General features: G+C 45.7%; 1 protein-coding gene across 1 annotated transcript in view; it reads right to left on the bottom strand.

Annotated features, from left to right (window-relative positions):
* Frmpd3 (FERM and PDZ domain containing 3) overlaps positions 1 to 1,703 on the bottom strand; it is a 72,776-nt gene extending 71,073 nt beyond the window's left edge. Inside the window, exon 1 of the mRNA XM_059251508.1 lies at positions 1,556 to 1,703. Within this exon, the coding sequence (XP_059107491.1) occupies positions 1,556 to 1,703 (148 nt within the window). The remainder of the gene's footprint in view (positions 1 to 1,555) is intronic.
* Positions 1,704 to 22,377: the final 20,674 nt, after the last annotated feature.

Below are 22,377 nucleotides of genomic sequence, written 5' to 3'. Positions count from 1 at the left end.
AGGACAGGGATGGGATGGGGGAGGGCTTCTTTCCAGTCTTCAAATTCTGTTTACTTTGAAGTTAAAGTAGGGGTTTCTGGTGGTCTATTGTATTCCCTCTTCCCGAGACAAATTTGGTTTCTGATCAGAAGACAGAACTCTTTTGCCAAACTGGATGACTGACTCAGGAGCCTAAGGTTATCCACAAACTCCTGTATTGAATTTTGTTTGCTTGTGCCCTCTAGTTGAAGAGAGCTTACAGGGAAAAAATGTTTTTTTTTTTTTCTTTTCCTTTGAGGATAGCGAAATTCATCAAATTTCTGCAAGACCAGTTCGTACTCTGCTGCTCCTTTTGACTGAGTGAGAAACTGTTGTAAACATCTCAAGCCTCAGGCCTAGCAAGTGAGGAATAAAGCCCTTTCCTGTCAATGCACAGCGAATGCAAACACAACATTGCTTTGGCTCTATTTCACTCACAATGGCAGGGTTTCAGACATGCAGGCGGGCGGGCGGGCGGGGTGCTTGTTCCTTTTCCCATCCCATGCAGTCACTTCCAAGCCCAGCTTGCCTCTCACCAACTCAAACAGGCTCTGAGCAAACTCTTGTTTAGCTGCTTCCTAGTTGAACGACCCTGTTACATGCCCCTTACCTTACCAGCTTTGCTGTGAGAACTAGACAAAATGAAATAAAGGACTTAGGAGATGCTTCATTAATGGGAACTTTTGCTACTGACAGTCTGGCCTTCAGACAGTTCATTCTCTTTTCCCTTTCCCATCCTACCAGTAGTCTCAATCCTAATTCTGGTCTTCACTAGCTCATCTATCTCATGAATAGTATCCATAGGCTGGAGATCAGATTCTGTGTGTGTGTGTGTGTGTGTGTGTGTGTGTGTGTGTGTGTGTGAGAGAGAGAGAGAGAGAGAGAGAGAGAGACAGACAGACAGAGAGAGAGAGACACAGAGAGAGAGACAGAGAGAGAGAGACAGAGAGAGAGAGAAAGAAAGAGAGAGAGAGAGAGAGAGAGAGAGAGAGAGAGAGAGAGAGAGAGAGAGAGAGAGAGAGAGAATGGATACTTGGCATGCCATTGTCCATGTGTGGATGTTAGAGAACAGTTTTGTGGAGTTGATTCTTTCCTTCCACATTTATGTGGATTCCAGGGATCAAACTTAGGTCATCAGGCCCGCACAGCAAGTGCTTTTATTTACTAAGCCCACAGATTCTTGAGGACAGGAGCTGGGCCTTGTGCTTCCCTACAGCACTGCTTGGCTTAGAGTAGGCATTCTGTAAATACTTGTTGAAATAAATTGAATGGTACTTTCTCATCCAAGGTATGATGTGTCTCCTACTCATGTTCTGTGCAAGTGGAAGATTCCCCCCCGCCCCAGTTCCTCTTAACTGCAGTCTCTGTCTCAGGCCCCAAACCACCTGGATGGTTTGTTACTAGCTGACAAATCTTTATCCATGCTTGGTAAATTACTTAGTAAGCCCATATACTTAGGAGCTCTGCTCTCTGGGAAGATATGTAGGTGTTGGAGACAAAAGCCAGGGATTGGGGGTACCCTCTGAGGGACACCTACCTGGCCTCACAGATCGAACCACCACAGGCCTCTCACTGCCGGCCACGAAGCCAAAGCCATAAATAGGGTCTCGGTGAATGGTCACTTGTCGCAGTGTCTCTGCTGGCAGCTGTACACATTCCATATCATTTGCGCTCTCTTCTTGCATCACATGACTGGGGGGGGAGGGGAAGATAGGAGCAAAACAAGACGCAAAGGGAACTAAGCCTCAAAGCCAGCTGGGAGGGACATCAGTTATGGTTCTGGCTATGATATCTGGGAGATCACAGCTTCACTTCCTTCATGTTTTGGGACCAGCAGAAGCAATGACTACCTTGTAGTTCATACTGGAGTAAGAGGGAGCTAGCGGGGAGAAGCTACTTGTCTTCAGGAGAAACTGGTGACATGGGAATTGCAAGTCACACTCCTTCTCTATGATGTTGGGACTCTAGAAGAAGCCTACATGCAAATGTATTGTTCTGAAGTTAACTGGTATCACCTATCTTAATTGGCTATTAACTCCCTAAAGGAAACTAACCCCCCAGGGAACAGACCACAAAAGCAGGAGAATAAGTGGGAAAGGAAATGTGAAATCATTCCAGAATGAGGAACATCTTCACGGAAGTCCTTGTACAATTTTAAACTTTAATGTCTATTAGGTGATATATAAAAAGGAACTATTTAGGTGGCATATATAAACAAGCGTGCTAATGTTCAGGACCATTACTTTACACAATTGTACAGAATGCCAACTTATTTCACTTAATGGGACAGCTGGAAAATGGCTCCTGTGGGCCAGAAGGAGAGCATCTTCTTGAGGTGGCTGATAGATCTGAAACTCAGTCGAGGCTGGGGAAGAGGGAACACTTCCCTCACACCTGGAAGAGATTCCATGTTGTTCTCTCAATGCCTACAACTTAAGCTCCTGAAGGTTAACAGTTACATAGAGCTAGCTGTATAAAGATTCTACACTGAGGGCCAGGGTGAGGCATATTTCAGGCAGATAGGCCCAGGTGGAGCATTTGGATGAAGAACCCTGAGTAGTGGGGGTGTAAGGAAAGTGATGTTTGTGGGGACACTGGGTGCCAGGGATAAGGGAGATAGTAAAACAGGGAATGATGGTCTAGAAGAAGGACAAAGTAGGCAGGGATGGAAGAGAGAGGACCAGAACCAAGAGACTCAGAATCTTAGCAACCTGATTTAGCTCCAATACCCGCAGGCTTTCAGGTATAGCAGAAGAACCTAGGTTCCTTACCTCAGTATATCTATTCTCTAAAATTAAAGTTCTAGCCAGGGCTCTTCAAAACAGATGACTAGGAGTTAATTAATTAGACTAGTACAAGGTTTGTAAAAGATGTGGGAGGCTTTGACACTATGAGAGTGATGCAATTGTTGACTAGCTAAGAATTCCAAATACTTCAGTGGCAGGTGGGTTGTTTATCAGGAATCAACTAATTAGAGCTGAGCTTTAGACTGTTTGTGGGGGAGGTGAGATTTGGAGCAATTACATGAAAGATAAATGATAATTCAGCAAAGACCCCACAGCTGTCTTCATCATACCAGACCAGGGATGATATGAATCACCCACATATACTCTAGCTGTACCCAATGTGGTCTGGAGACTGTCTTTCATCCCTTGGGGAGGTGGATGCTAGTATAGGGCAAATTTAGAAGTCTCTAGAAGGCAAATTTAGAAGCTGGCTCCCTCCCGTTTTCCTGCCCTAGTAAGACAAATGGACACTTTCTAACTGAAAGGCATGAAACAGCTGGAAGGTGGCTTGCCTATTTTTCTGAATAGGTATTTTGGGGGTACAGGGTATCTTTGGGGGTGACCTGAGGTGCTTTTCTGACTTCTGTTCTTGCTGGCAGGCACAAGTTTAGCATTGCAGGGAGCCAGAGAGCATTGTTTTGGGCTACCATCTTGCCTCAGCCTTGAGGTCGCTACTCAATTGAGCACCTAGTCTCAAAGACGATAAAAAGCCTCTTCCCGGGATGCCCTGAACTGGGTGCTGATGTGGACGCACGTTGGGGCAGGGTGGATGCTTGAGAAGCTGTTGGGCTGCACAGCCCCTGACCTGGGGAGCAAAGAGCCTGCAGGTATACCATGGAAGTATCCTGTACTATCCTGTACTCACCCTCCCATCCCAACCACTAACAATCCAGATTTTCCCTCCCTCTGCTTTCCGTGAAGCTGGGGACCCTTCAGCCTTCAGTGGACCTTGAGGTACCACCATTACTGATTAAAACAGCCACTCTTGGAGCCACAGCAACCGACAAGCTGAAAGCCTTTCGTGACATGCTTTGCTTTATTCTTCTGACTCACATGGGGGCAAAGAACGAGTAGTTATTGAGTACCTACTCAGGCAGTCCAGAGCCCTTGAGGACACAGAGAAGCTCTAGGTCTTTGGCTACGAAGAGCTACCAGTCTAGCTGGAAGAGAAAAGACAAGGGTCCAGTGCCCACGGGAATTAGAGTATGATTGAGAACAGTAGATGAACTTGATGACTAACTCAACCTTGTATATTCAGAGGAAAGGGTAGAGAAGCTGGAGAAGGTGCCATGGAGGGTGTGGGAATGATTTGGGTAGGCCAGGAAAAGGCACACTGTGGAGAGAGAAAGGAACTCAAGCTCTCTCTCGCAGGCGACCCAGCTATTCTTCACCATAAAAGGCGTGTTGCCAGGTGAAATCGAATCACATTTTGTTCCTCATTAGGGTTGTTTCTGAGCTGGACTAACTGTCCCTAGCTGGATCTTTCTCAATTCTACAAGTATCTGATGCCTCCCAGTGCCTAGGCCTTCCCACATGTCTTGGGTCAGGGGAGACACCTCTATTAACAATCTAGGGGGGCCATTTGATAATCCAATGGAATGTCTTCCTTCCCTCCTAAGGTCTGCATCTTTTAGTGTATGCAGCCCAGTCCCTCGAAAATTTGCTAAGTGTCTGGAGACTTCCGAGGGACACCGGAGGCAAGCAGTAATGGATGAGTCGAGCTCAGCTGTCCAAGGGCCACGTGACTGCCTTCCTGGGGAAACTAGGCAATTTGACTTTGAAAGACATTTGGCTTCTGGTCTCTCCAAACAGGGTAACCCTGAACAAATTATGAAGCAGCCAAAGCTCATGAGCCCCCCATTGCTTTATTTCTGGCATCTGCCATCTTCTTCTGTTGTTTGTTCCCAAGCATACAGCACCTTCATTCTGTCCCCTTTTCTATACGATGTCTCTAAAGTATCTGCTCATCCTACACCACGGTGGCCCTCTTCATTCAGTGATCCAAGAAAAAGTTCTAGCCTTTTCCTTCTGCCTCATAGTAACAACCTTTAGGTCCATGTGCTTCTTTGCATATTGACACCTATTACCTCATTTGAGAAAAAGTACTTTCACATCCACTATCTCCTCACAGCTGCTCTCTGTCCTGCCAAAGAGGCGAGGTGACTGCTCCTCCCCCAGCCCTCAAGGTAGGGGCAGATACCCACAGAGGCTGAGCACAGCCGTGATCCAGCTGGAGCCAAATCTCCTTGGAAAGTCCCAAAATCCCAGCACCATCAGCTACATGCTTTCAGAGTCCTGGACCCCTTGTCACCCAGAATTTCCATTTCAAGCTGGCTCCAACCCTGTGAATAGTAACATGTCATGTCCTGGCCAGGCTTGGATGCTCAGCACACATTATAATTAACCTGTCTCTTATCCTGTTCACTTTGTGTTGTTGGGAGAATGAGATGAGATCATGGCTACAGAAGAAAGCATTTAGAAGGTTAAGTATAGCATACGGATGTAGAGGTGACAATATTATGGGTAGCATTATTCAGGGTGGCCAGAGGAACAGAGAAATGGAGCCAAAAATGAACCTTCACCCAAAGTCACACAGCTTTGGGGCCTTTCCACACCCTTTCTTTTTAAGAGACAGCCCCACAATGCACTCTGCTCCTTTGTTAGCTGGGCAGTCCATTTCCTGGCCCAAACTATCAGACAATCTGACTCCATCTGAATGCTTTGATTTCTCTGTGGACTAACCTGACCTCCATCACTGGCCAAAGAGAAACCAGGAGCTGGAGTTCACACTAACAACTGTTGCTAGGCAGATGTGGCTAAAGACAGATGAACTGACAGGGCAATGAAATGGTTCTGTGCTAATGTTCTATCTTTCTGCACTTTGGGGCAGGAGAACTAAAATGTTACAGTTACATTTCCAGGCGCTGGCTTTTAGTTCTCCATCCCTCCTTGCCTTTGGCTCTTTTTTCTTTACATTTGGTTGGCTCCTTGGGGAGTCTTGTCATTCTCCTTGAAACTGGCAGGATTTGGAGCCATGTGGCGCCAATTAGCCCTCTGATTCCAGTAACTGGAGCCTGACTCTCCTGGAAACTCCAAAGATCCAGCACAGCAGGCAAGCAGCTGGGTATCTATGAGATGCCATGAATTCCAGGTGGCAGGAACAGGAACCCTATCTCCAGAGCTCTGAGATAGCTCCTCTGGGTGTAAACCTCTTTCCCCTGGTAAAGGTGCCCTCTCCTCTCCTTTTAGCTAGCTGCTTCTTACTGTGTAGTGCTGCTCAAATTTTAATGCGCACATGGGTCATGGGGGGTATTAGCAAATTATTCTGAGGCAGCAGGTCTGTAGTCAGCTCTGACATTCTGACCTATTCCAGGGTGATGCCACTGCTGACTATAATTTGGGATGCAAGGACATTATCCTTAGACAACGGGAGAACCACAGTCAGATAGGAGACTACGTCAGTGCTTTCACTCTGTTTTGTTGCACCATTGAAGGTCCCAGTTAAAGCCTAACTGTTGCCAGGGTTGGTGGCACACATGTGTAATCTCAGGAGTTGGGACAAAGAGACAGGAAGATCAAGAGTTCAAGGTCATCCTCAGCTACAGAGGCCAGCCTAGTCTACATGAGACCTTGTTTCAAAAATACTAAAAACCAAAACCTCAAAAAAAAAAAAAAAACTAAAAACCAAATGAGTAAAACCCCATTATTACCTATCGTGGACACGTTAATTTTTGTAAACAAAGATCTGGATGGCTGAATCAGATATATCTGAGGAATGAATATGAAGAGCTTTTATGAAACGAGACAGGGAAGGTCACATTGGGGCAAGGAGAAGAAAGATATGGATTTATTTGGCCCTACTGGAGAATCTGGTCATCCCAAGGACTAGAAACATCTGGGAGTCAGGTAGTTAGATGCTGAAAGGAAGGATACCGCTAAGTAACAGAATTAGGTGTTTATTGAGGACTTACCATGCTCCAGGGTCTATTCGCATATTACCCTCCATCTTTATGGCAACCTCCTGAGCTAGAGTACCATGACTATTTTACAGTTAAGGAAACATTTGACAAAAGAGATCATACAATCTGCTAAAGAATATATCCTTAGAAGCCATGTGGAATTGCAACATGAACCCAGGTCTGCCAATTACTCTATGATTTTTGCCAGGAACCTATGAACCTAGCAGATTATTAAAAGGTAGTGAGGTCAGCTCTGTGGACTGTTCCTTCCCAAGTGAACTGAACGCTGTTTTAGTGCTGTCTTTAAGAGCAGACGTCTTTGAAGACGCCACACCAGTAAGTGACATCAGGGATGCTAGGCACAGAACTGACCTCTTATTCATGGAGGACATATTCTAAGACAACCCTTCCACCCAAGGTTACCTTAAATCAAAGATAATATTAAACTCTTTCTATATTGTGGTTATTTTCCTGTACGTACACCCCTATGATAAAGTTTAATTTAATGAGTGAGGCACAGTAAAAGATTAACAAAGATAAAAGAGAAGATGGGTTTATTGGTGCACATCTATAATTCCAGTACTCCAGAGGTTAAGGCTACAGGATTAGGAATTTGTGGCCAGCCAGACTATGTAACAAGTTTCAGGCCAACCTGGGGTATATAGTGAGAGTCCTGACTAAAAAAAAAAAAAAAAAAACAAAAGAAATGAGACTGACTATAGCAAAGTGCTTGTGGTGGTTTGAATGAGAATGGCCCCCACAGGCCATTTGATTATATTTGAATGCTTGGTCTCCAGTTGGTGAAACTGTTTGGAGAATGATTAGGAGGGGTGGCCTTGTTGAAGGAGGTTTGTCACTGGTGGTGGGCCCTTGCCAGATCCAGTCTCTCTCTCTCTTGCCTCCAATTTGAGAATCAGGATGTAAGTTCTCAGCTACTGCTCCAGTGCCATGCCTGCCTGCCTGCTGCCATGCTCCCCACCATGATGGTCATGGACTCAGCCTCAGAAACTGTAAGCAAGCCCCCAATTAAATGCTTTCTTTTATAAGTTGCCTTGCTTATGGTGTCTCTTCATAGCAACAGACCAGCAAGACAGTACTATAATAAAAATTGTTTTGAAGGTATGAATTATTTACTTTTGGAATTTTTCACTTGGTGTTGTTGGGCTCCAGCTGACTGAAAGTAATTAAAACTGCAGAAGGTGAAGCCATTGGCTGAGTGGGCTTTACTGTAATGACCTGTCCACAATCTAACACCACCCTTCTTTTGTGGCCTTGGAAGCTCCTAGTCAACAGCATACTCTCCTGTACTCTCAGTTTCCCTTCTGAAATGGCCTGGCATCTTCCTTCCAAAGGGAGACCTTCTGTTGCTGTGTAAGTGGGCAGGGGATGAAGAAAGCAAGCCCCACCCCCTCCCCTTGATGGCTGGAAGTTTGAAGTGCTTTTGGTTGCCTTGGACTGTTCCCCTCTCCTCATTTTGGATTGGTCAGCTTAGCCAAAGAAAGATTGAACTGGCAGGCCCGAGGCTTCATGTAAACATACTTAGGACTGGTCAGCTGGAGGCGGGGGTGGGGTGGGGTGTGTGTGTGTGTGTGTGTGTGTGTGTGTGTGTGTGTGTGTGTGAGAATCTACCAGGGCTTTATCTCCAGTCAGGAGGGTGAGGAAAAGCTCTGAAGTTTGCTGTCTTTCTTATGTATTTGTGGCCCCTTTCCCTATCTGTCTGCTTGCCAGGCATCTGTCTAGCTCCTAGGCCCTCATTTTCAAGTGGAAGCTGCTTATTTTTGAAAATTGTTTTTGTTTCTCTCTCTCTCTGGAATCTCAGTCGCTCAGGACCTGCAGGGGAGGTAGGCCTCCTGTACTTACCAGTGCTCTCTCTAGGCCACTAGTTCTTTCTTCTGAAATGCCCCCACCTTCTGAGGAACTTGCCTGTTCCAGCCTTCCTCCCTTTTCAGTGTTACCTGTAGACTTTCTAGGTAGGTCCCAAGGTCACTGAGAACTTTCGTTTCAAATCACATGTGATCTCCCCCCTCCACTCTTTTTAAAAAGAAATCTCGGTACAATATACATAACATGAAATTTACAACTTCAGCCATTTTTACTCTACAATTAGTTCTGTGACATTAAAATCACTCACATTGTTTTGCAAATCTCACAACCGCCCATCTCCAGAAAGCATTCCTCTTCACAAACAGAAACTTACGTGTTTGGCATATTTCAGAGAGTAGAATGTCTTCAGGATTCATCCATATTGTAGCCTGTGTCAGCACCTCCTTCCTCTTAAGACTCAATCACATTCTATGTATGTGCCACATTTTATTCATCTGTTGATGGACACTGATTGTTCCCAACATTTGGTTACTCCGAATAATGCTGCTATGAATACAGATGTATAAATATCTGTTGGATCCTTGATTTCACTTTTAGGGGGATTAGACCCATGTTTTGGTTTCTCCTAAAGGCTCATACCTCCAGGGCTTGGTTGCTATTTGGAAAGTGATTAGATTCGAGGAATCTGAGTCAACCAATGGATCGATCCTTTGATGAATATATAATGTGATGGTGGTAGAAAGTGGGAGGTGGGGGCCTTGTTTGAATGAGTAAAGAAGTCACAAGAGGAGTACCCCAGACAGATTGTAATCTTGTCCCTTTTTGCTTCTCTTCTGGTTTCCTGACTGCCATGATGCGTGCAGCTGTCCTTTGTCATGCCCTCCTCCATGGCGTTTCTGCTGTGGCATGAGCCTAAAGTCAGTGGAATCAGCCGGTTGTGTGCTGAAATCTATGAAACCATGATCAAAAACAAATTCATCCTCTTTTAAAATTATTTCTCTGAAACATTTGGTACAGCAATGAAAAAGTGATTAACCCAACTTAGAAGTGGGCTTCCCAGATAGTATGAGAACTCTGTAATTAATTTTATTTTTTTAGGAATGGCCATATGTCTCAATGGGTATACCACTTTTTTCTAGCTATGACTTATGTTTCTGTTTGTTGTTTTGTTTTCATAATAGTTATGAAATGGTGGGCCCATGCCTAGTTTTGATACCACTATTGGTGAATTCAACATCTACAGGTGATGGGAAAGCCACTGAAAACAACTTCTGTCACTGAACTCACTTCATTGCCGTCCCTAGACATTATCAAGTATTGTACTAACTCCCAAATCTCCAGTGCCACAATCTCCAAGCTTACACTCTACTCACTCTTCTTCAGGAGCTCCCAAACTCTTAGACTTAAACATTTCTAGTTTTATATATCTCAGGAATCTCAAACTTAACATTGCCGAAACTGAACTCTTAATTTTTTTTCCCCTCCAAAACCTCATTCAGCATTTTTCATCTCAGTACGTGGCACCGAGTCAAGCTGGAAACCCGAGTCCTTCGTGAAGCCTGTATTTCCTCCTTCATCCCTGACATCCAATTTCTCAGTAGGTACTGTCAGCTGTCACTTCAAAGCACATCCAGACTCTGCCCAATTCTCTCCGGCTCCATGGCTGTCCCTGATGCAAACCGCCGTCACTTCTCCTGTGGAGTGCTGCATCGGCCTCCCTCTTGGCCTTCCCGTGTCACTGCTGTCCCCTTCTAAATTTGGCATTTATAGGTGTTGCAAGAGTCAAGACTAGAGCTAGTCATTCCATTGTTGAAAACCCTGTCGACATTCTCCATGGCTTGTAAACAGTACTGAAACTTATTTTCCATGGCTCACATGCCCTTCTCCCCAAGCTATTCTTAGTATTGACTGTTACAATATGGTCCCATTAGCTACTGTTGAGTTTCTCATCACACCAAACAAGTTCTTTGCCATCTCAAGGCCAGCCCATTTGGTATTCTGTTTTCCTGGAAACCTCTTTCCCTATTTTCCACATGGCTGATCTTTTATCCTTTATTTCTATGCTTAAATATCACTCTCTCACAAAGGCTTTTCCTGTAAACTGCCCTATTATTGTGGCCTGTTATTTCCTTCATGAGACTCATCACACTTTGTAATTATGTGCTTTGTGGCTATTTTGCTATAAACCCTATGAGTTGGGACTGGGTCTCTTTTGTTTAACAGTGCACCTATTACGTGTTTGGCACATAGTTGGTGCTGAGTGTTGTTTTCCAAGTGAACCAATGCATCAGTGAGTAGAAGTAATTTTGAGGCACACAGAATCTCTGGCCATTCCACGCAATTAATTGTCAACTGGCTACTGGCTGTGGTTCACCCTGTGAAAGTCAGATTCATAGATGGCAATCATATTCGTCAGACTCTAGTTTCTATAATAGATACCCAAGAAAAACAACTTAATAAGAGGAACACTTATTTTTGGTCCATGGTTTTGCAGGTTTCAGTACATGCTCACATGGTACTCCATTCTTTCAAGGAAATCTCTTTCCTCACTCTTCACATAGATGCTCTTTCATCCTTTAGGTCTCTTCTTAAATATCACCTCCTCACAAAGGCCTTTCCTAGAAAGTCAGCCATGCTGCTTGTAGGCTTGTGGTGAGGCTGTGGCTTGTGGTGGAGAGTACATAATAGAACAAAGCAGCTCTCCTCAAGGCAAACAAGAAGCAGAAAGACAGGAAGGGACAGACGACAGGACACATCTTGGCAGCACATACACCCATTGACCCACTTCTTCCAACTAGGGCCTTTGTTGACACCGCCTCCAAAACCATTGATTTATGAATCTACCAAGTATTAATGTATTGATCAGATTAGATACCTTAGGATCCAATCAGATCCACCAGTTGGATACTAAACCTTCAACTCATGCATCTTTGGGAGATATATGTCATATCCAAATCACAGCAGTGGATCTGGCCCAAAGGAGACACTCCTCAATGTATCTGACCAAGACAATTGTAAGGAGAGAATGGAGTCCAAGGAGTCCAAGACTACAATACAGGAAGGAACAAGAGACAGTAGGGTTCCAAGTCCTTTGAGAGTTCGAAATAGAACAGAATTTCCCTCAGAGGGAAGGAATTTTCTCTAACGGGTATTCAATCATCTTTTCAGAATGGCCAGAAGCACTGGGTTGGGTAGGAAGAGACCATGGTCCTTATCACTCCTGAGAGTCTCCAGATGGTTACTTTCCTTGGGCTAACACCCTCTTCCTTCCCAATCTTTATGGCCCTGCAATTTCCTCTTCAGTTGAGCCTGAAGAACCATCTTTGGGAAAACTTGTTGGTATCTGGATTCTTTTCTTGGATTGTCTAAACTAGCTTTCCCCTAGTAGGCTGGAATAACTGTTATTTGTCATAAGAGGGAAAGTGTAGTGACTGAAGTCATCTGTTCTTCTACAAATATTTGGGAGCTTGCAGTAATTTGGTCAAAGACCAAGCCTAAAATGTCTCTGAAAGGAAGCTGTAGAGAGAGCCCAGTGGTGGTGGCACACGCCTTTAATCCCAGCATTCTGGAGGCAGAGCCAGGTAGATCTCTGTGAGTTCGAGGCCAGCCTGGGCTACAGAGTGAGATCCAGGGCAGGCACCAAAACTACACAGAGAAACCCTGTCTTGAAAAATCAAAAATCAAAAAAAAAAAAAAAAAAAGAAGAAGAAGAAGAAGAAAAAAAGGAAGCCATAGGGGACCCTCTTTGCAGCTGCCCCCTTGCCTTCCCCTCTTCTCCTCAGGGGTTACACATTCAGTAGATTCCGACATGCTGCCTAATAGGTCCAGACACACTCCTAAACTCTCCTTGCTGGGCCTGTCAGTCTGGTGACAGATGTTAGGGCTGTTCCAGATGTGAGGCTGATGCCATATGGCATTCTGGGTCACAAGATCTGAAGCTGCTGCCATTGAGCTGAGGCAGTTAGTAGGGAGATCCTTACATTTTAGCCCTCACTCACCTGTCACTGGCTGAGGCAGTGAGGGGGAACTAGAGCAATGAAATATTCATGGGAGCTTGAAGGAGTTGTCATGTCATTCTAAAGAACCCTGGGCACCCCAGCCCCCACCTCCATGTATGACACCAAGTATTTCTGAAGGATGCCAAGACAGATTGACTGAGCCGGAGGAAAAGGGATGAGGAATGAAGGGAAAGACAATCAAGAAGAGAAGAGAAGACAGCTGAGCAGGGAAGAGGCCTGTCAGAGCCCAGAGGGAAAGAGGCAGGGCCAACAAGATGGAGGAGAAATAAGACAGAAAGGCCTTGGAGACCTTGAAGGCAAGAGGACAAGCTTGGAGAAGGCAAACACTAGAGACACCATCTCTTGTCACCTTAGCTTTTTGAAGGTCCTTTCCAATTCTTCCCTTGTCCTCTAGATGCTTGCCAGCTGTCCCCAGTGTTACCTTTAGGGCATCCACCACTGCTCAAGGACCATATGGTAATGAGAGCCTTCAGATAGAGCACTTCAGAGGACAGAACTCTTCTGGGAGGAGGATTGCTATGATGCCAAACTGACAGTATGATGCTCCTACCCGGTTCACAGATGGGGATACAGTGGACAAGCGACAAATGGAAAACATTATGAGTGAAAGGCCCAGGACACTTTGCTGATGTAGGCCAATTTTCCAGGCACCAGAAACTGGATTTTTGTTGTGAAAGAGGAGATTGAGAGAAGCCAAACAGGACTGGGAGAGAACTGCAGAAAGCAGGAGGGCATAGTCGTGATGGGAAAAGTAGAGTTGGCAGGGAAAGGAACAGCAGGCCTGGACTGGTCCCCTCGGTGCACACTCTCTTTGAGGCTAGGCTGGACCATAGAGCTTGGGCAGAAAAAGCCAAGCCAGGAGAGGGTCCCTGGCTACCCACTTTTTTTCTTCTCTTGGATCCCAGCCTTTAGTCTGCCAAGGGCTGAACTGTAAACAAAGCTTGGAGGACAGACAAGGGAGCAGGTGTGGTCAGGAGTTTCTGGGAATTTCCCAAGTAGCTGCCTCCAGCAGCAAAGACCCAGGACTCATATAGCATCTCCCTGGGGCCTGCTTGGCAGGCGCTGACTGCACAGGGCTCTGGGCATAGCCTCTCGAAGCTAAAAGAGTGCCCATTCAGCTGTTGGACCATGCCAAGACCCTCCTCATTATGAGACTACTAAGCATCAATGGCCTGAGCCACTAGCCTTGGATGCCCCCAGCCTCTGATTTTGGTCAACTCCAGGACAATCTCAGAGTTGGCAACGATCATGCAAGTTATTTACTTGCTCTTGTTGCACCCCTGCTGATTTCCAGAAACAGGAGGGGAAGGCTAGGACTGCAGCTGGGTCCTGGAGGAAGTGCCAGACCTGGACCGGTAGAGAGGGAGGGCACAAACAGGCCCAGAGACCAAAGAGTTCAGGAAATATGTAGCAGAAGGCATGAAGATGAACCCAAGTACAGGCTAACAGGAAAGCAAAAAGCTATAGGTAACTTAGTGAGCAGGACTTTCCCTCATGTCTGGCTTTGCAGGGGCACAGAATTTTCCCCTCAGTGTTCTCTCAGGGAGCTTCTGAGAAGGCAGTAAAGTACATCTACCCTGGTGCTTTGCCTAGATGCCTGAAATGGGTATCTTCAGCATAGAATTTAGGACCAACAGGCACCAGGCTGATGTGTGAGAGAGCAGTCCCCAGCTCCTTCTCTTGTGTCAGCTCAGACCTATTCAATCAGTCCACCCCAGATGCAAGGCAAAAATTAGGTCAAGAAGCCACTAGACAAAGGAAAGGATGTGAATAGAGGCCTGGTTAACCCATAACACCCTGCCAGGAGGTGTCCAGAGATGTTAACTGCAGCCTCAGGACAATGAGACACCTTTTATTCTGCCTAATTGCATCTTCCTGCTGAGAGAGAAGACAGAATTTTAAAGTCTTCCCCGAACTGGGGTCAGAAAAGAAAAGTGAGGTTGATGAACACTCCACCTAAGAATAAAAGCAACAGGCAAAAAATACCTGCCAAAGGCCACAATCCACAGAACCACAGAGGTTAGGCATAGAGTATGGGACTAGATGGAAAGGAAGGATCTCCCTAGCAAGGGGAAATAGAACATATAGTTATGGAGAGACAGGGGACAGACTGGAACAGGAGGATAACATGAGGAGAGGTAAAGGGGAAATACAGGGAGGAACAACTAACACCAAGGAGCATATGAAGGGCCATTTGAGAACCTACTGCAGTAGAAGCTTCTTAAAACATATACATACAAGAGAGAAATCTAAAAGGAGTCACCAAATAATGGGGAGGCAATGCCCCAACTAGACGTCTTCCAGCAAGTGAAACCTCCAGTACCAGGAATAGGTTATATCTCGTTGAGTCATTGGCCAAAGGTGTCTCATGAGAATCCCCAAACAACCCAGGCTATTGTCAAGGCTATTGGTTACTCTCCACAAAATGATGGGAAGGCCCTATTGCTGAAGATAACACCTATACAACTCATTGAACACGGCAATGTTGAGCTGGTGCCTACTGATTAGTGTTCATGGTACTAGAAGATACTCTACATGCTACCAGAGGAGAAAGGTAACCATCAACCCAGCTACAAAACCTGTGATCTACAATGGTGACCCTCTTGCAATAGTGGCACAAAATTGTGGGGTTAACCAACCACTATCTGATTGGATTTAGTGTCCATGAGATGAAACCTGTGCCTGACACTGCCCTGGTGGTCAAGAACCTGAGACTAGGTAGACCATGGACCTAGGGAAAACCAAATTCTACTGTTTTGCTAAGGGAACACAGCAATAAAATGACTCCTAATGACATTCTGCTATACCCATAGATAAATGTCATATTCAGCCACCATTAGAGAAGCTAGGTAGATGGGAACAAATACAGAGACCCACAATTGGACAACATGCAGAGAGTGAGAGACCTTGGAACACTCAGTCCTAAATGGGATGTCTCTATCGAATCCCTCCCCTCAGGGCTCAAGGAGCCTTGCAGAAGAAGGAGCAGAAAGATTGTAAGAGCCAGAGGGGATGGAAGACAGCAAAGAAACAATGTCTTCCAGACACACAGGACACACACACATATAAACTCACAGAGTTTGTGGCAGCATGCACAGGGCCTGCATTGGTTCATATGGGGCCCCGGTGCTGAGAGGGGAAAAGGACATACACCCCCATCCCTGACCAATAAGCTGTTTAATTGACAACTGCTTTCTCCACTGGAGTCCCACTGTGTATATAAACCAGACTCAAGGGCAGGCCCTATGCCCAGCAATAGATGGCCAACACAAAAAAATTTAATGGTGTTTTTTTTTTATATCTCATATTACTTTGTTTGGGCAGTTTTTTAAAATTCTCACTGTTTTTTTTTTGTACATATATTATGGTTTCCAATATTGTGGGGTTTTTTTTTGTGTGTGTGTTGTGCTTTTTCTCTGTTTATTTTATTTTATATTTAGTTTTCTTTTTAATCTGCCTGTTTGTTTTCTAAAGAGAGAAAGAAGGGTGGAGTTGGATGTGTGGGGAGGTGGAGAGGATCTGGGAGGAGATGGGGAGGGGAAACCATGATTAGAGTATGTTGCATGAATTTTCAATTAAAACAATGTAGAAAAATGATAATTTTTGAGGACTAACTTTTAGTTACTGTACCTGAATAGCTTATTAACCAAGAAGGCCCTTCCTTAAGCCTTCCGATTTTGGCATTATAGTGTATTGTGTTTTTATTGATTAAACTCACAGAGCCAGGGCTTTCTTGAAGAACAGTGCAAGTTCTCTTTCTGTTCAGCTTCTTATAAAGGAAAGGCTAGCATAGTCCTTTGCTGTGAATGAAGGGCTCTCCTCTGCAGGTTTTGGATAGCATTAAATCATTCCTTCATTTGTATATGCACCCAAAAAAATCTACTGTACATCTACTATGTACCCAGCCTATCCCTCCAGTCTAATGCGGAGATGGCTATGTAAACAAACACAAAACGACATGTTACCTGGCTGCACAGAGGGCATCAGAGGATGCTCTGGGAACACAGAAGAAGGTATCTCCCAGCAGATCTCCCCTACCCTTGCAGAGTGGTGAAGGTGAGAAGGACATTCCAGAAAAGGAATGTCAAATGTGACAGCGAATGAATAGTTGGGAAGAGTCAGCAAAGAGGGAGACCTCTGGGTACTTAAGTCACTGCAGTTAGAAGAAATCACAGGATGAATTCAAGTCAAACTTTAATTTGAGCACAGTTCCCCACCGACTCCTTTCGTGTAGCTTTATGAAGTGATGCAATGGACTCTGATGAGAGAGCACAGAGAGCCGGAGCCCTGCAAACACGGGCTTGGCAGCGAACTTCTCATGCACGTGGAAGGCTCCCCTCCTGGAGCAGCAGGAAAGGTAGGCTGACAGCAGGTTCAGTAAGATCCAGCCGTAGTCCCAGAGACCAAAGGCACGGAGCTCACACACCCTACACTGTCCATATTGAAGAGGGTCTATTCAATGCTAGTCTCTGAATGGGCTGGGAAAATAGTAGGAAATTACAAAGGACCCCATTGAAGGGTTAGATATGACCCAGGAACAGCCTCAAGGGATTTGTTACGTGTAGATTTCAGCTTACAGGGATCTTGCTGGGAAGGGGGCACAACAATAATCTTATGCATATACAGGCTGCAGCTTCTGCTACTAAAGTTGTAGTTTCAAAACAAGACCCTCCCCTCTCCTTAGGTGATACAAAGACAGTTTTGTCCATCACTGCAAATATTCTTTAAAAATTACCTCCTAACAGAGGTACTCAGATAGAGCCATAATATCGGATTAATAACTCCAAGCCAGCAAACCAGACACTTGTTTAATTAATAAAACCTATAAAGCATTACACCTTATTGATGTTACAAGCATGGCATTTTGTACAACAACAAAACCCAAATCCATCCGGAACACTCTAGTTTCTTCTGGAAGCCTGCTCTCCACCAATCTATGCAATTCTGTCTTTAGGGTACAAGGAGCTGAGAAATGAGAAAGATAGTGCAGAGTTCTGGGCAAACAGCTGGGGGACTACAGTAAATACAAACCCCTGTTTTCATGCACAGATTTGCCAAGGGGTTGTTACAGCTCGCTCTGGGCTTGGAGTTCTTGGATCTAGGTTGGAAACCCAACTCTTAAGCCTCAATTCCTTTATTTATAAAGTGAGACTCGTCATAGGACTCACTTCAAAACACCTATACAAAGATTTAATACGTGAAACATGCTGGCAAATAAGTGCTCACTTACAGGCTCTACTCGCGATTATGATTATCATTGGCCATCAAGTAATGGGATGTGCTGTGTTGTTCTGGCCCGCTGTTTGTCTTTCCCCACAGTTTGTAATTGGGGGCGATTTGAAAAATTGATTCAACATTCATTAGGACGAGGCCCTGACTTCAGAACTATAGAATTAAAATAAGTTTCACCACAGGCAAATCAACCTTTTTTTTTTAATTACTTCATTAAAGTCTGCTTGTCACCATATTTCCAGTAGGTACCAATGAGGATGTGTTTGAAGAAAGAGTGGGTCGAAACCCTAGCTCTGCCTTTCACTAGCTGTCGGGCCATGGCCTTGAAGGCCTCTCTATACCTCAGTTTCCTCTTTTGTTAACTATGAATAATATTAGTATTTACCCTACAGGATTTTCGTGCGGATTGAATAAAATAGTGCATGTAAAGTACTTAGAACTGTGCCTGGCATATAGCAAGTTCCAAACAAATGACAGGTAGTGTTGTTATTATTACATATGAGTTGTTATTACTGAGAGGTTGAGAGTTTAGTGAATCTAACCTATGTAGCTGAGGATGGAAAAACAGATGGAAGACAGGTCTTTGTGATCTCAGGCCTGACACCCTCTGAATTTTACACAATCGAGAGAAAATAGTGACAGGCATGTTCCTGCCTATTCTCACTTGCTAATGGATGAAATGTCTGTAAATAATATACCGCCAGGTGGGTACAGTGGTCATGTTCCTCAGCCTGACTCTGCTTGGAGAACACTGAGGTCTCAGCTGTCCCCTCCCCACAAAGCAATCAGCATCCTCTGTGCACCCTCCCCCACCCTCAAAGATCCCCGGGAGTGCAGCCTAGCCACTATGCCTGGGAAACAGAGGAGGGGGGCTAGAAGCCCAGATCTTTCCCCACTGAACTCGCAGCTGCTGGCTGGGGACCAAAGCTCTCACCTGGAGAGGGGCCTGGAGGATCTGGCGGCTAGCAGGAGGCTTGAGTTCCAACACCTAGAAGCTCTGCCCTCCCCTCCAGCTTTCTGCTCGTTTAGCCTCTCTTCACCCTCTTCGCTCCCCGCTCCCCGCCCCCCACCCTCAGCAGGAAAACTTCCCGCTCCTGCTGCCACTTTGCCATAGGCATCCAAACCTCTGCCCCGCATGCATCTTGCCTTGCAATTTCCTGGTCCGTAGCACAGCGAACTGACCCGAGGGCCTCTTGGCAACTAGAAGGAATCCCTGGGGGCTTGAGGTGGGGGATGGAGAGGCATATCACCCCCTCCCCCCCAAAGCGCCAACTCTGTACATCCTCTGCCCCCTCCCAGGGAAGATAGAAAGGGGGCACGCCCAGAAGGAAGGGGCACATGCCAGAGCCTCCCCCAAGTCACTCTAAGGTGCCAATGAGGACCCTAGCAATCTCTGAGGAACTCACAAGCCCACACGCGCCCGGCTACATAACCCTTTCCCAGGTGAGCCCTAGCCTGGCTGCTGGGGCGCAGTACTTACTGTTGGGGACCCTCTCCGGGCCCTGGCTGCTTGGCTGTGGAGCGGGAACCCTCCCGCCCGCCGTCTCTCCGGTGCGCTGCCCCTGCCTGTGCCCAGCGCAGACACTAGCAGCAGCAGCGTCTGTAGGAAGAGAAAGATCACGCCTGCCTTAGAAACCCAGCCCCTGCTGTGACCAGAATCTTAAAGAAGGAGGCGACTGGCTGGGCCCCAGAGCAGAGGCTGGGGTGATGAACTAAGCACAGAGCTGGTAAACACAGCCTCAGCCCCTCTTTTCCACCTGGATTCTGGCCTCAGGAGCAGCCTGGTGCCCCTGGGGCACCCCTCCCTCTGGGAACAGAGGTGTGTGGATAATCCAGCTACCGCTTAGCTAGGCTGGCCGCTACTTTGCATTCATTTTCTCATTCCAGCGCCCTCTTTATTGTACAGAAAACAAAACTAATGCGGGGGAGGGGGAGCAAAACAAATGCCCCCTGAGATTCAGGAGACAGGAACTGGTGGGGCCAAGGTTAGAAACCACAGAGATCTTAAATGAGGGGGTACGTGGCACAAACTCCACTTTGTATTACTGCAAAGCAGCGTTTGAAATCCAGTGTCTTTACCTCTCCTTTCCCCATTTTTCTAACTGGACTAAGGTAAGGAAGGACAAGTGGCAACCCCAAGCATCCTTCGTTAGCACAGACAGTTCATTTTTTTTCATTTGGGTTTTTGAGACAGGGTTTCTCTGTGTAGCTTTGAGCCTTTCCTGGAACTCGCACTGTAGACCAGGCTGGCCTCGCACTCACAGAGATCTGCCTGCCTCTGCCTCCCGAGTGCTGGGATTAAAGGCGTGCTCACTGCCCGGCGCGACAGTTCTTTTCTTAACATTTGATAGGTATCTACTATGTTCCAGGCTCTATGGGAGACAGACAAGGGGGAGGGGAATGTCTGGATCCAGGTGGTCTTCTCTGAAGTCTGGGTTATGCTAGGAATTCGTCCAGGATTGTGCTCAGGTCCTAGAGATGAGAGCAGCCAATGTTCTCAGGTAACCCTCACAGTAGAACTTCAGAGAGCCATTGATGGGGGACCAGAGAGAAGCTCCTAGAGACAATTTGGGGAGGATCTTGCAGTGGGGGCTGATTCTAACTCCTTCCTGCTACTGGATTGAGGGCCCATGTGAAGGATGAGTAGAAGGTGGCTTTGTTAGGAGATTAAGCCTCATTGGCTTCCCTATGGGTATCAGGTCACACTTGCCTTTCTTTGGTGTTGACATTGGTGAATTGGGAAAGATTGTGTACTCCTTCCTTCCTGGTCAAAATGATCAGATAACATAACATACTTGTCTTATTTTAATCATTTAAAGAGGTCAGTAGAGCTATGAGTGGTTGGCCTTATCTATAGCCTCAGAGATTTGGGAAGCTGAGTATAAAGGATCACTTGAGACCAGGAATTCAAGAACAGCCTGGTGACATGGTGAGACCATTTTTCAAAACAACAAAAATAAGAAGAGGAACCATTGTAGAACTTATGTTTCTCCCTTCCTTCCTCTGTTGCTTATCCACTCAGTTATTCATGCAGCAAATATTTATTAGCATCTTTGTGTGCTGGGTACTGTGCTAGGAGCACACTTCCATAGTCCTGTAGGAGAGTCCGCCTTGCAAGGCAGAGAGATCACAAGACTGGAAGTTAGGAAACATTTAAAGCCCTGGTTCTTTGACTAAATGGCTGTGTGACCCTGTATGAGTCATGTATCCCTTTGGGACCTCAGTTTTCTTGGTCAAACAGGGATAATAACACCTTCCAGTCCAGCTTTCTGGGGGTGTTTGTGATGCTGGAGGGAGGTAATGGATGTGAAGGAGCTTTGAAAAGTATAAAGCCACTAGACAAATGTCAGGGATTAGTCTGTCTCCAAGATGGGAGGGGGCTACTGGGAAGTAAAGCTGAAAAGAAATCCTGGCTGACTCTCCAAGATTGATTGCACTGAATTTCATCTTTCCAGAACTACTGAGCCTGCAGCTAGGCAGCCCTTGCTCTGTAAAATGGCATCCTCCCTCAGTGGTGCCTAGGACATACTGATTAGTAATGACTTGGCCTTAAATGGGGGAGATTGTTTTGGGGGACTTGAATGGAACCAGCAGAACTGTCTGGGTTCTGGATCTCTAACTAGTGGCAATAGCAGCCTCCTCCTCTTCCTCCTCCTCCCATGAGATTATCCAGTCCCCGGATTGCAAGTGTCTGGGTTGAAACCTCTTAAGGCCCCCAAAATCCATTCTGTTCAGAAAAGCACAGAGCTCATGGCAGACAGCAAATGGTGGTCCAGAGCGTGAAGGCTTACTTTGGCTATTAGCTGGGGGTCTGTGTTCTGCCCAAGTAGCTGAGACTGGCAACAGAACTAGTAGAAACTTTGGGAGGGTCTTTCGCTTGTTTAGCTCATCTCATGGACCACCCCAAATATCTCTACAATCTAAATTACAACACAATTGTCCCTTGGTATCTACAGAGAAGGTTTCGGGATCCCAACAGATGCCAAAATATAAGGATGCTCATCTCCCTTATTTAAAATAGCACAGTATTTGCATATAATCTATGCACATCCTCTTGTATACTTTAAATCACCTCTAGATTACTTAAAAATCCAATACAATATAAAAGTTATGTAAGTAGTTGTCATGCCATATTGGTTAGTGAATAATGACAAGAAATAAAATTTAACACAAACATAATTCTCTTTAGAATTTCTTTTTCTTGTTTTCGCAAAAGAAGCAAGATAATTTTATTCTTTGGACTATTTTGATTTACAGTTGGTTGAATCGGAGAATGCAGAGCCCAAGGGAACAAGGGACTGCCTATAGTATGTCTGCCATGCAACTGTGTCTTCAAGACACATTTCCAGATTTCCAGATGTGCTCACTTTTACCCCCAGCTACTCGAAGCAAACACACTTTACGGAAACACAGGGGCCTGGTGGGCAAAATCAGTTTCTAGGCACATCTGCTAGCTTCTTCCCTTCCAGTCTCACTTCCTGTCAGATTGTCATCAAGATTGGCTCTAAGAAGGCTAGAGGCGATAGAAGACTGAGGGAA

Source organism: Peromyscus eremicus, chromosome X (genome assembly GCF_949786415.1).
Source record: "Peromyscus eremicus chromosome X, PerEre_H2_v1, whole genome shotgun sequence".
Taxonomy (NCBI): Eukaryota; Metazoa; Chordata; class Mammalia; order Rodentia; family Cricetidae; genus Peromyscus; species Peromyscus eremicus.
Note: the sequence above shows the minus strand (reverse complement) of the source record. Positions and strands in the feature narration are given on the sequence as shown.